At 37.5% G+C, this 14,807-nt stretch overlaps 1 protein-coding gene across 1 annotated transcript; it reads left to right on the forward strand.

The window, feature by feature from the left end:
• The first annotated feature begins 1,892 nt into the window (after positions 1-1,892).
• On the forward strand, positions 1,893-8,708 carry LOC149713502 (alcohol dehydrogenase 1-like). Its single transcript, XM_089849548.1, has 16 exons — positions 1,893-1,896; positions 1,969-2,105; positions 2,163-2,304; positions 2,483-2,573; positions 3,430-3,559; positions 3,621-3,837; positions 4,537-4,673; positions 4,736-4,871; positions 4,947-5,082; positions 7,037-7,122; positions 7,460-7,550; positions 7,667-7,796; positions 7,868-8,084; positions 8,178-8,314; positions 8,373-8,508; positions 8,569-8,708. Exons 1-16 carry the CDS (start codon positions 1,893-1,895, stop codon positions 8,706-8,708), a joined length of 2,067 nt encoding a protein of 688 aa, XP_089705674.1.
• Positions 8,709-14,807: the final 6,099 nt, after the last annotated feature.

Consider the following 14,807-nt stretch of genomic DNA (forward strand, 5'->3'; position numbering starts at 1 on the left):
GAACACTCTATTTATTCAGTCAGTTAGGAAGTTTAGATTTTACAGCGTTCTACCACACAATCCAACAATGAGCTTCGTCGGAAAGGTTGGTGTACATTTCTCATGGTTTTCTTCTGGAGGTTACCATTTCTATCATTTATTTATTAACGATTTCCCGATGCAGTTATTGCTATTTATTGATAAGTAACTGCATGTTAAAATTAAAATAATTAATTATTCAAGAGATAAGAGTTCTATTTCCAAATCGATTGTCCTGTAAACACTACATATCCTTTCGTTACATCTCAACAATATTCGTAGTTATCCAGCATGATTGCTCCCCCCCCCCCGGGTAATATACGGATTTTATGTAATGGATAGGGATGAACCGGTACCGATACCATATCGGTATCGGCACCGATACTTGGGGTTTCCCGATAGTATCGGATCGGTTGGTTTAATATGATACTCAACCGATACTCGTTTAAAATGCGTTATATGGCGCTACATGACATTTTTAGGTCTTTCAGTACTGTATTGATGGTGATAATACATTTCCATGAATGTCAATAAGCCGTGATATTATTTTGAAAGTACCTCTAAAAATTGTACTCGGTAGTATAATTAATGAAATTGCTCTATAATTATTTCCTAATATTTTTAATACATATGTAAATGGCATTTTACTACACCAATCTTCATCCTTGCTGAGTAACACTAGTGTTTCATATAAATCGTTGTAAATGAAATTCTAAGCTCTCTTTCAGTCTTCCAAAAGCGATTTTTAAAAATTTATCTTTGAACAAAATAATTAAATCTTTGCCCTTTTTAAAAATTCAATTCTTGGCCCATTAAGATTGAGTTATTAAAATTAAATTAATTAATAGAACTCTGTCATATCCCTAGTAATAGTAACTCAGATAATTCTTTGTTTGTGCCTTATGTATAGATGTAGAACCCTTTTAAGGAAAAAGGAACTTAGGACATCCTCGTTATTACAAATTTATTGGCGTCAACAAAATAAGGTCAAAAAACATAATCACATCTCGCCAAAGTTTTCCTGTTAATTTACATAGAATTATCTGAAGATTTAAACTTGGCTAGCTATCCCTAATAATTACGAATGAGACGGTACCGATGTAGCTGTAGCCTCCAAATGTACGGTCATAATTAGGTCCTCGCAGAGCGCTCCCTTGCATGGAGCAAAAAAAAAAAAAATGGGAGAAGCATTAACTTTTCGTAGCAACGAAGTCATTACTCGTCCTATGTTAACTTTGAAGAGCGAGTTGAAGCGTTTCCCTGATTTTGTAATTCAATGGGGAAAAGGCTTCATTACTAGTTTTATATTAACTATGGCATGTGTATAGTGTTTCGATTTCATATGTGAAGTTCCAGAGAGCGAGGCGATTTACCTCTCCAAGTGACGGTGACGTTACAGAGAGGTATTACACTGGACGTGTCTGTGTGTACGTTCGTCAGTTACCGCGTTTGCAGTTGATAAATCGGAGGAAATGTGTTAGCAATATCCGAACCGCATTCGCAGTTCACAGAAAGCAATATTGACTACTACTCCTTCACCATCGTTAGGGTTAAAATGTACGCGGCGATCGGCTAGGGTTACGATAAACGTCTAGCCTCCTAATGGCAGGGCTTCCACCAAAGGTTCACGCATTGCCGCTTTTCTAATCATTTTCTGTGAATCAATCGCCTAAATTAAAACAAAAAAAAAACTGTAAAAAAGGTCTTCGAAAATAGTTTCTGTGAACTGTGAAAGATTTGACAACTGTGAACCCAGTGACAGACACACAGATTCGAACAGAGTAATACCTCTCCGTGACGTCATTGTCACTCGAAGAGGTTAAAAGTGGTTATTCAAATTCTACTTCATAAAATAAACAAATATGAAACGGAAAATGAGTACGGTAATTTGGTCTGAAACCGACCCTTTAAAGATGGTTTTGCGCAATTAATTATTACATTTTGGTTAAGCGGTCAGTGTCACACGTTATCGTAATTATTCTCAGCCAATAGAATGCAAAGCTGCTGTTTGCTGGAAAGCCGGGGAACCCTTCGTCATCGAAAATGTAACCGTAGCTCCACCCAAAGACGACGAAATAAGATTCAAGGTGAGTTTATATTTTCTTCTCTTATCAAATTTTCGACTGTAAAAAGATGATTTTCAGACTGTGGCTACTGGAATATGTTCGTCAGATGTCAGCATGCAAAAGGGTAGTCCCAGTTTCACTAAATTTCCTCTAATTGCCGGGCACGAAACGTCCGCCATTGTGGAGAGTGTTGGCAAAAATGTCAAATCTGTAGCCGTTGGTAATTGCGCTTTGAAATTATTTGGCGCCAGTTTATAACTCGAGATTAAATGAAATTAGCATAGTTAACAAATAGAAAGTTCAGTCAATGAACTTCATTAACTTTTCTGAGTTAAAAACTTAGTGAATTAAATTAGTTAAATTAAATCATCCTGGAAGTACTACGACATCTTTTATAGGGGATGCCATTATTCCAACTTGGACCGTGAACTGCGGTGAATGCGCCCTTTGCAAAACAGGAACACGAAACATTTGCGAAAAGCTATTAACGTAAGTGGAAAACATATTAGGAATTGGAACAATATTACTTTTAAGTCCATAAATGTTCTACTATTTTATAAGCACCAAATACAAATTGTTTTTGGTATCATTCTTTCAAAAAGCCTCTTCGATCTAACCCTTAATAGTAGTACACTTCCCGGGACCACAAGTATTCAATAAATGTATTTATGCTATTAGGACCATTCTAAAAATATCCTCAGTATATAATTCCCTTTGCTTTTAAAATTCCCCTCGATTTCTTTCAATGTTGAAATAGGGGAGTGGTAGTGAAAGTGTGAAATCGACATGTGAGATGAATTTTAAAGGGAGAGTATAAAGCTTAATCTTATACTATCATAATTCCCTTCCTTTTAAGTAGACGAACGAAAAATATCACCTCGCCAAAATTATCTCCCTTTCACTTTCCCTTCAATGACGAACGAAAAGTTTTATGCTGTCAAAGGCACTTCTGTGACACACCTACTACGACAACAGGGCAGGTCAAACTAAGAGCCTCATCGTAGATACGATGTGGCTAAAAAGGGATAGGGTGTTGATCCATTGCCGTCTCTCTGGATAAAAAAAGCTTAGAGCGCAGACGCAAGATGGAAGGCAAAGTTTTACCCCCAGGGTGTCTTTCCCTCTTAATCTTACTACAAATTAGCTAATTTCCAACTGTTGCGTGGGGTAGTTTCTCCAAGATCGAAGAGGCTGATTGAATACCAGTGAAATGCACACGTAACGCTTTTTTAAGAATGGCACAATTCTACTTAATTTTTTTCTATTAAGTTAGGCTAACATATCTAAGTTAGTCGAATGGAACTTCAAACAAACTTTGAACAAACAAATTCATTTATATGTTTAGGAATACATTTACTGGATCGCTTAAAGACGGAACTACCCCAATAACTTGTAAAGGTCAGAGCGTTAGCCATGGCACGATGATTGCTGGATTCAGCGAATACAGCGTTATAAACGATGGCTGTTTCATTAAGGTGAACTAATCTATTTGACTTAAAGTTAATTAAACTAACACTTTAAGCTTGGCGTCTATAGGTTCCATCGGGAGCCCCATTAGACAAAGTTTGCTTATTTGGATGTTGCGTCCCAACTGGATATGGAGCAGCCAAATACGCGAGCAAAGTTAGACTAGGATCTACGGTGGCTATTTATGGTCTGGGAGCCATTGGCCTCTGCACCGCTCTAGGCTGCAGGGATAGCCAAGCTATAAAGATAATCGGCGTTGATGTCAAGAATGAGAAAAAGGAGATAGGTAAGTGTATTTTTTATCCAATTGTCACTGTGAGAAATAAAGCTGTCACTGCTTTCTCTATCTTAACCTGTCGTTTCAAGCAGAGTTTCCGGCACTGCCCATGTAAAATAATACTTTTAAAATCGTTAAAACATGGACTTGTATAAATACTACCATAAGTTTATAAGATATGTTCCATAAGTAAGACACTTCCTATCCATCGTAATGCTAGAGGCTTACTGAGAGCTGTCTGAGAACGACCCCTGAATTGGCTACAATCGGTTTGGCTTTGGCAGTCCATCTTCCTATCTAGTCTGTTTTAAGCTTTTGACAGCGCTTCACCAGGCGTCGCTTTACGAGAATCTGACGTTTCACCTACGTCACTTCATGACACGCTCTCAGTAACCAGTGACAAACTTGTGGAACATATCTTATGATATTGTGATACTATATTAAGGTTTATCATCTCTTACCTTACGCGAGGGGTTTCGCTAAGGGAACTTTAATGTGTAAGACTCAATTTAGGCCTAGAGCCACGTCGCATTCGCCGGTGTGTCTAACAATCGGTAGCCAGCGCAGCATTTACACTTATCCATTGTTAAAATGTTTTCTAGGAATCTTGTTTATATAACTTTTTCGATTCCGTATTCCAAGGGATTTAAACGAAATACAACAATTCTATACATCTCTTTTACTAAATGTTTGTCATGGTTTAACTAGGGAAAGCGTGTGGGGTATCAGATTTTGTCAATCCATTGGAACATCCTGACAAACCTACGAGTGCCATAATCAAAGAACTGACTAATGGACTTGGTGCTGATTACGTTTTTGTATGCGTTGGAAAAAGCAGCGTCATTGTAAGTATAGAAATACAAAATTAATTTCAGTACTTAAGCTTGACTAAAATTGTTTCTTTCAGACTGACGCCCTTGCAGCTTGTAAATATAACGGTGGAGAAGTTATGGTGATTGGAATTCCTCCCTTAACTGAAACATTGAGCATGGGTGCAATTGATCTCATACTTGGTAAAACCTTAAAAGGATCCATTTGCGGTGGTAAGACAAAATAATATTGCGCCATTAGACTAGAATCTGATCACTACTTCATTGATAAACTGCCACTATTGATAGATTGTGAGCCTAAGGAAATGTCGAGTTTGCTTCAGTTATATGTCAATGGCACCCTGAAGACTGATCATCTGATTACCCATGTCTTACCCTTGGAGAAAATAAACGAGGGATTCGATTTACTCCGGGAAACCAAAAGGTAATATCAGGAATACATTTAATTTGAGAAGTAGGAATGGAGAACGGTTAGTATTTACTTCAGTCCGATTCATAGCCCAGTATAGAGCCCCTCCCTCCAACACGTAACGAAAAGTTTAAATTGTCTTATTGGCTCTCTTGAACTACGTTTTGATGAGGTTGCTGACGGGGACGGCGAAAATACCTAATTCCTTTTTACCTCTGTCGCTATGACCCGCCTCTTCTCTCATACCCCTCCGTCCCGTGGAAGGAGGTCCGGAACTTCGACGCGCGCCCAGATTACTCTGTTCACCATTCCTACATCTAAAATTAAATCTATCCCTGATAAAATAAATACTCAATTAAGTTAATCTGACATTTTGCTTGAGTATAACATTCTTTCTTCGCAGCATTCGAACCGTTATCAAATTTTGATTGTTTCACACTGGAAAGGAGTTCAGATTGGCAAACTAAAATAAGAATCTCAAACTCGTAAATTGTAAGATGGGAAACAAACAGCGTAACAATAATCTCTACCATAATCCTCTACACTTATACGCAAAGTTCCCTGACAGATATCTAACATAATCTTTCCATATTTTATCAAGTGCGCTTGAAAATGGGTAGTGTAAACAATAAACAAATATTTCTTTAAATATTCAACATTTTGTGAGGCAATTATTTAAAAACGCGTTTATAGTGTTTTTGTAAATATTTATACAAAAATGTATGTTTTTTACAAGCTGAGTAAAATTAATATAAATAAAAATTAAAAATTACAAAACAAAATTCAAAAAAATATTAAAAACCCTTCTATACTCTTATTACAATCAATGTAATAAAATAAAAAATGTTAAATCCATTCTTTCTTTTTTTAATTTTTTCATTATGTTACATTTTTTGACCTACTCGAACCACCTACTTTATCATGTGATAACAGCTTCATTAATCGTTTGATTGTTCATTCCTTTTTCCCTGGTGCCGTGGTTAGTGTACTCAATTTCGGACGTTGGCGAGGCCCAAAACTAAATTAAATTCAGTTAATTCGGAAGTTAATTTTCACTAAGTTTTTCGGAGATACAATAATGAGCTTCGTTGGAAAGGTTGGTAAACGTTTGTCATTGCTTTCATCGGTAAAATAACTTATTTTTGGTTTATTTATCGTTTTTTTTTATTATTGCGATAAGGCGTATTTAAAAATTCACAAAGCGTGTTTAAATTTATTCATTTCTTATATAAAATTAAATGTCTGCATCGGAGTCGGCGTTGAGGTGCCTTCTCAAGATAAGCTTGATTTTGGCTGCGGCCGTACAGAAAGCATAGTACATACCTTTAAGAACTAAATAAATCAGTCCAATTTACATGCATTAGAAAAGATTCAAACTTTATTAGCATATTTTTAAATTTCCCATTATTCTTAAGTATGACAATTATTTGTCTAGATTTCCCTTGTTGGTGCCATGTGTAGACTTAAAACTCTTATAAAGAAAATACTCGTAGAAAACCCATATTTTTAAATTGATTATAGTGATTAAAATATGCTCAAAACATAATCAAAACTCTTTAAACTTATCCTGTTAATTTACGTAAAATTATCCAAGGATTTTAAATCGTTTAACTAACCGTTAAAATAAACTTCCACCTATACCGTAAATGTCATAAAAGCACTGTCATAGATAATAGACGGCAAAACTAAGCTGACCGTTGAAAGGCGCGATTGATTTGGGTAAACGGCCAAGGTCCCACATTAAGGTAATTATTCTCAGCCAATAGAATGCAAAGCAGCTGTTTGCTGGAAAGCCGGGGAACCCTTTGTCATCGAAAATGTAACCGTAGATCCACCCAAAGACGACGAAATAAGATTTAAGGTGAGTTAATATATTTTTCTAATTGGTCAATTTGTAAAAATATGATTTTCAGACTGTGGCTACTGGAATATGTTCGTCAGATATCAGCCTTCAAAAGGGTAATCCAAGTTTAACAAAATTTCCCCTGATTGCTGGTCACGAAACGTCCGCCATTGTAGAGAGTGTCGGTGAAAATGTCAAATCCGTAGCCGTTGGTAATTACACTTGGAAATTAGTTAACTTGGGGATAGATATAATTTTATAAGTAGGAATGGAGAACAGAGTAATGTGGGTGCGCGTCAAAGTCCCGGATAGGAATTACGTGTTTTTCGCCGCGCCGTCAGCAACGTCATCAAAACGTAGTTTAAGTGAGCTAATAAGATAATTTTAAATTTTCGTAACGTGTTGGAAGGAGGGTCTCTATACTGGGCTATGAGTCGGACTGAAGTAAATACTAACCGTTCTCCATTCCTACTTCTAAAATTAAATCTACGCGTGGTTAACTACAAATAACTACTTCGGAATTTCGAAGTACTACGGCATCTTTTATAGGCGATGCCATTATTCCCATCTGGACAGTTAACTGCGGTGAATGTGGTCTTTGCGAATTAGGAACACGAAACATTTGCGAAAAGCTATTAACGTAAATGGGAAAACTAATTTGAAATTAAAATAATGCTACTTTAAGTGGATAAATTTTCTCTTAATCTACGCGTCCTAAATAACTGAACTACAAGTTTTCAAAGTATTTATTTTTAGGGGATCATTTGCGGGAGTGTTGAAGGATGGAACTACTCGCATATCTTGTAAAGGTCATAGCATTAGACATGGTACGATGGTTGCTGGGTTCAGTGAGTACAGCGTAATACCCGATGGCTGTTTCATTAAAGTAAACTAACCTATTATTGATTAAAAGTTAATTAAGTTAAACTTTAAACCTTAACTTGAGATTACGTCTAGATTCCATCGGGAGCCCCATTAGACAAAGTTTGCCTATTTGCCTGCTGTGTCCCAACTGGATACGGAGCAGCCAAATACGCGTGCAAAGTAAGACAAGGATCTACGGTGGCGATTTATGGTCTGGGTGCCGTTGGCCTCTGCGCCGCTCTAGGCTGTAAAGATAGCCAAGCTTCCAAGATAATCGCAATTGATGTCAATGAGGAGAAAGAAGAAATAGGTAATATTTTTCAAGAAGACTACAGATTCAACCGAAAATAAAACCGCATATTGTTATAGATCATTAACCAATTTACTGTCTTGGTTCATTTAGGGAAAGCGTGTGGAGTATCAGATTTTGTCAATGCAAAGGAACTTTGTGGCAAACCCACGAGCGAAATAATCAAAGAACTGACTAGTGGACTTGGTGTTGATTACGTTTTCGTATGCGTTGGAAAAAGCAGCGTCATTGTAAGTATAGAAATACTTTATACATTTGAGTTCTTAGGCTCCACTCAATTGTTTTCAGACTGAGGCCCTTGCAGCTTGTAAATTTAACGGTGGGGAAGTTATGGTGATTGGAATCCCTCCCATAGGAGAAACATTGTGCATGGCTCCAATTGATCTCATACTTGGTAAAACTTTAAAAGGATCCATTTGCGGTGGTAAGACAAATTAATATTGCACCAGAATCTGGTCAGAAATTCATCGTCAAACTACAACAGATTGTGAGCCTAAAGAAATATTGAGTCTGATTGAGTTATACGTCAATGGCACCCTGAAGACTGATCATCTGATTACCGATGTCTTGCCCTTGGAGAGAATCAACGAGGGATTCAATTTACTCAGGGAATCGAAATGGTAATGTATACAGTGTGTTTCTGAAAGGCATGTCGGAAATTAAGGGGGATGTTCTTTATCTGATTTCGAGTCGAAATGTTCTATGAAATTTTGCCGTCAGGGCCACTGTTTTTGAGTTATGTTTGGAGTGTTTTACGGATGACCTCTAATCCAATCTTAACTTAAATGGTGACCCGGACGACAGAATGTCACAGAACATTTTCGACTAGAAATCGCCCAAAAGAACATTTCTCCTAATTTTTGAACGACCTTTCAGAAACGTCCTGAATAATTTTACATCAAGTTTGTGGTATATTTTGTCGGAATTCAAAGTTAAAGGGCGGCTCCGTTGGTGCCCCTTAAAAATTACTCTTCTACCACACAGTGGCTATGCTTGGTAAAGGCTAGTTAAGTCAAAGCCAGGAACCAATCAGACCTAATGAATTAGGTCTGATTGGTTTCTGCCTTTGGCAAGAAAAAATTCGTATCCAGAAGGTTAACCAGAATCCCATCATCCTTGCCAGAATGCTAGGGGTGATAATGGAGCCGCCTGTTGCTTTAATATGTCTGTTAGTAACGCTTTGACACTATTAGTTACGGTTAACTTTAAGTAACTAAGTCACCATTGGCTCGACCTTGGTACGAACCTAAAACCGTTTACTTATTATACGTATAATCAAGCTTAAACGATTATATATGAAGTTTATAAATGGACAACTGCGGAATGCAAGATTAAAATATACATGTTTGAAATTGAAAATACGTTCTATTACAGGCTAACAACTAATTCAATTTTGCTTTGGTATATCTTTCTATCATTATAGCGTTCGCACTGTTATCAAATTTTGAACGTTTCTCATTGGAAAGAAGAATCCCCGCACTTAAATAAGAATTTGAAACTGTAACTTATAGGAACTAAATAAATTAATGAAGACTAATTTCCCTCTTATGAGATTTAACATTGGCTTAAAATATTTTAGCAAGTGCGCTTGAGAATAGACCCTTTTCGAAAGTCGGAGTGAAATAGTCTGGTTTTTGACCACCTTGTTTTCTTAATACGGACCATTCGGTACGTGGACAACAAATATCCTATGAAAAACATTAACATGTACAAAAATGGGCCAAGCCTCGCTCGTGCCCTCTCCGCCGTAAAACGTTCTGAGATCCATGTAGAGCCAAGTCTGCCTTTTGTTCTCATTCAATCGCCAATTGAACAACTATGTTATAAATTAAGTCCTTTTTCTAATTAATAACCAATATTCTTTGACTCTATCATTATTTTACATCATTGTTCGTATCAAAAATATCGTGACTTGGCAATCGCAGGTAAGTAATATTAAAAGGAAGTCGAGGGGATATTCACTAAATCGTTGCTGATTTTAAAATAATCGAACAGATATTCACTAAATCGTTGCCGATTTTAAAATAATCGAAGGGGATGACCTGCGCTTGCCAAGTCACGATATTTTTGATACGAACAATGATGTAATATAATGATAGTCAAAGAATATTGGTTATTAATAGGACTGTTCACGAGCCGAGCTGAGCGAGCTTTTTAAAAGCTCGGCTCGGCTCGACTCGAGCCGAGCTGGGTCTTGGCTCGGCTCTAGCTCGGCTCGGCTCGAAAATGATCGAGCCGAGCCGAGCTGGCTCGATTAATATATACATGTTTAAAAAAATTGCTACTACGAACGTCAACCTTGAGAACGACTATAAATGCCATCCCATGTTTAGAAATGTAGTGGTTCAGTAAAACCAGCTCTTTAAAATATGCTCAAGATTAGAGACGAGAGATTTTTCCCACGCTTTATTTCATGTAAAATTACAACGGAACGCTATTGGTGGAGAGAATAAAGACTAAAAGGAAAGCACTATATCAGTGACTAAGCTCGCGAGCCGGCTCGCGAGTCGTAGTGGCTCGATGCCTGTCGGCTCGGCTCGGCTCGACCATTAAAAAGCTCGCTCGTTAATTAATCGAGCCGCAAAAGTGGCGGCTCGGCTCGGCTCGAACTCGGCTCGCTCGTCACGAGCCCGAGCTGGCTCGAGCTCGTGAACAGTCCTAGTTATTAATTAGAAAAAGGACTTAATTTATAACATAGTTGTTCAATTGGCGATTGAATGAGAACGAAAGGCAGACTTGGCTCTACATGGATCTCAGAACGTTTTACGGCGGAGAGGGCACGAGCGAGGCTTGGCCCATTTTTGTATATGTTAATGTTTTTCAAAGGATCTCACTTCTTTTTGTAGACCCTCTCGTTATACTTCGGTAGTTATATTAAAACAAAACCCTCTCGTGGTACTTCGTTTGCCAATATAATCGCTAACGTTTGTCCTTATTTACGCTGAATTACCCCTTTCGACCCGCAGAGAATATGTAATAAAGATTGTACGCGATATCCTAATATAAGAATGTAGCATCAGTTACGACACATTTCTTTTAAACTACTACTCTTATTAGCTTTAACATAAGTTAATTATACCTCTAAGTACACAAATCGCTTCCACTTCTATGGCAATAGTGTTTGTCTGGCTCCCTTTAATGAAACCCTATACTCTCTCCGTATCATTTATCACCTCAACTTCAATACAAAATTGTACTGCCTAGCCTAGCGTTTCTTTTATCCCTTTTAGAATGTTTCAGGACTGAAACCGCCTCTATCTCACGAGAGAGAGAGGGATTTGGGGTTGCTTAAGTAAAATTCGTTCCCCCCCAGTGCCTGCCTATACGAAACGTAAAACTCTTCCTTTATTCCACTGGATGATTTTATTTTTCGTCTCGACCGCTTGGTGGCTGCACCGCGACAGAAATTTTAAAATTTTCTCTCTTCGGATCTTAGCGCTATACGAGTTCTGACGTCACAGTAGCCTGCCAAAGATGCCCAGTCGTTCCCCGAATTTGTGTACTTAGAGGTATAATTAACTTATGGCTACTCACCACTACCAACGAGATATACAAGGCCCATGCGGGCACCAATTTTTTTTTTGCTTTTAAATCCCCAACATTCTCCGCTAGAGGCACTTTTTAAATCTAAAAAAATTACGTAAACCTCACGTAACCAGCTGTCTGCTCTAAGTTTCGAGCCTCGAGCGAGGGAGCGCGGCGGGATTTCATGTGAATTAAGCCTAATTAGTAAGTGTATTAAAGAGACTAAGAAACTCCATCTATCAACCACATAAGTCAAATATATATGGGTGAGGGACCCCCTTCGAAGTGAGCGTACATGGGCCTTGTATATCTCGTTGGTAGTGGTTTCACACATGTTTTTTACGTGCCTTTTAACAAGTAACAATTTTTCCAAAGGGATTTCAATATAGAAACCTTGGCAATGTTATGTAAATCTACCTAGCGCTTATTTATTGAGTTATTTTATTTCAACCATAATAGACCTCCATAACTAGTAATTTCTACATAATATTGCCATAACGTCGCCACCCTATTCTTCCGCGATACATTTCGTGAAGATTTATGGTTTTTCGACTATAGACCGTTTCAACGATGCAGCTTTTAAACTCAATTCAACAACACTATAAATAATTTACCACACCATTTTCGGAGTATGGTACTAAATGTCAATCATTCCGTCATTGCTAGGCGAGATGATTGTTTCTTAAGGGTGAAATTGAAAATAAAGTGATTTTTATCGATTATTCTACTAATTACAAGACCAATCTGCATAGTGAAACTTCCAAGAAATAACGCCGAATGATTATGAAATTACAATTAGTTTGTAATTTCATGGATAATTTTAAATAAGTACCTCCGACCAATCGCGTAAAGCCCTGCCTACTCCGTGTCGAATGAAATTTATCGCGAAATTTGATAAAATTTGGGCAAGATGTGACAAACGTGGCGCGAGACATGGAGCGTGCCACGATAATTTTGTTAAAAAAAAGCAGGGAGTTACTCGATTGGTCAGAGGTACTTATTTAAAATTATCAAGCTAATTTGTTTTTAAAATCGTTCGAAGGTATTTCCTGTATGTTTCACTATGCAGATTGGTCTTATCGATAAACAATTCCTTGATTTTCCTTTTCGCCCTCTCTTTAAGGAAGGTTTGTTCCTCCGATCTAAGTAGTTTTGCTTATAAACGGAATGGACACGCTCCGAGCCGCTTTAAAACCATATTACTTCTTGGTGTTTATACCTATTGGCTCTGCCTCATCAGAGGTTAACGGTAATAGTTAGCGCTGTTGGTTGCCTGTGGCACAGGGGCTAGCTAGCCACCACCCCTCTATGCAATGTAAAGGAACCCACCTGTAAATAAGCCACAGGCTTAGTGTGGAAATCCCTTCATAGACAAACCCTAGATAATTGCAATTATGCTAAATAGGTTAAGAAAGGCTTGTTTCTATGTTATAGGGGTTTCGCGGGAAAACGGGAAATGTGTTAAATAGTTTCCGGAAATTGATTTACTTTAATTATCATCATTGACCTTGAGTTGCATACTTATTGTTCTTCGTTGGTTGGGGAAACATTCTAAAAAACTTCTCGCCTATATAGCAAAGACGGAATGATTCACATTCAGTATACCATACTTCGAAAATACTCACACTTATTGATGTTATGTTACATATGTTGTTATTATTAACTCTAAGTTTTAAAGTTGCAACACCTGTGGCTTCATAAAAGAGTTAAAGAATTACTGATAGCTGTAGCTTCGTAGATAAGAATAAGATTCATAAAATACATAAAAGATAACGCGTTACTAAGCGGTAAGGCGCTGATATTCTGCTTGTGGGTGGGTTTGTCTGGTTTGCTAAGTGTTTGTGGAGCAGATACACGAAAAACCAGTGTGGCTACCGCTACTCCGTTCTTGTATTGGGTAAAACAAGATGGACAAGCCCATAATTAAGCCACATCGTTTATGTACTCTCGCTATCTGTACAATAAATTTTCTTCTAGTCAATTCTATTTTTCTTTGGCTTCCTTGTACAGTACTTTGCATGTCATTTCAGAGGACAAAAAAAACTACTTGATTAGTTTGATCACGAGTTTTTCTCAGCCAATCCTAGAAATTGTGAGTCTATCTTCTGCTGCCAAAGATTTCGATTAGCACATTATCCACTTTGACGGTTAATTTTAACAAATATTTAAAACTACCAGCCTAATAAACTAAATTTATTTATGTACGTTTCTAGTAAAATGTTAATGTAAGGGTTTATTTAGGATTGTGCTTATTTTCTACGATTTACGGAAAGAGAAAAAATTGTATGCTAAGCTAGAAATGGCGCCTTATAGTGCGGTGGTCACCGCATCCCGCGAACATAGATTTATCAAGCATTTCTCAAGTTTATGAGGCGCTCTTCGTAACCTTATAGATAGTTGTTGGGTGCTGTACAACCTTAGCGCATTGGATTTGGAAACCACACAGAGTAATGCGAAATTATTTTTGCCCTTGGTTACATCGAAAAGGCTTATGCTGGACAACCGTATCCACTGCCAGCTCGATAAGGGAAGAGTGAATTACACTTTTACCTTTTTAACAAGTAGCCCACAACAACCATTCCTGACGCTGACTGCGAGTCTGATTTAAAGGACAGGAGCTGAATGCGAGCCTAATACAGGGTGGAAACCTTAATCGGCAACCATTCAGAATTTATTCAACTTGTTACGTGAATGGGAGTGTCTTGCGCTTGTATTGCAGTTAATTGAGTAGTCGCAATACCTCTATTTGAAATATGATCACTTCGATTCACTGGCAAAGGTTTTCGCCCTGTTTATATGTTCGAAAGTATTTCTTTCTTAGTGTCGGACGGATAGGGAAAGCTGGCTGGGAAAGAGTGCAGGCCGGTAGGATCAGAGTGGTAGCGATTTTGTATTCAATTCGAAATTTCAAAAAAAATCTTTCTTTGTTTTCGCCACAAGAGAATTATCTTCCCTTGTGGTTTCACACGTAGCTAATAAGATTACGTAAATGTACCACTTCAATATTAGATCTCTTAAAAAAATCGAAATAAACTAAAAGTTTGATTCCTATTATCTTTGTCTTTGATTTTATCTGCTTTTTTTTTGCGTATGTTATATAAATTTTGTTCTCAAAAGTCCTTTGAATTTTTATACGTTAGTTGAAAATGAGCCACGTCACTTTCTGAACACTTGAGTCTTTTTGAGATAACACTAAGG

The sequence above is a fragment of the Phalangium opilio genome, unplaced genomic scaffold (genome assembly GCF_054372755.1).
Source record: "Phalangium opilio isolate 3A_F unplaced genomic scaffold, DU_Popi_V2 ptg000009l_1, whole genome shotgun sequence".
Taxonomy (NCBI): Eukaryota; Metazoa; Arthropoda; class Arachnida; order Opiliones; family Phalangiidae; genus Phalangium; species Phalangium opilio.

Bases quoted from the DNA above. Each gene is read 5' to 3' on its own strand.
- LOC149713502 (XM_089849548.1), top strand. The intron at 2,574-3,429 runs GTAAGTGGAAAA...TTATATGTTTAG, and splicing joins ATTTGCGAAAAGCTATTAAC to GAATACATTTACTGGATCGC. The intron at 7,123-7,459 runs GTAATTACACTT...CATCTTTTATAG, and splicing joins TGTCAAATCCGTAGCCGTTG to GCGATGCCATTATTCCCATC.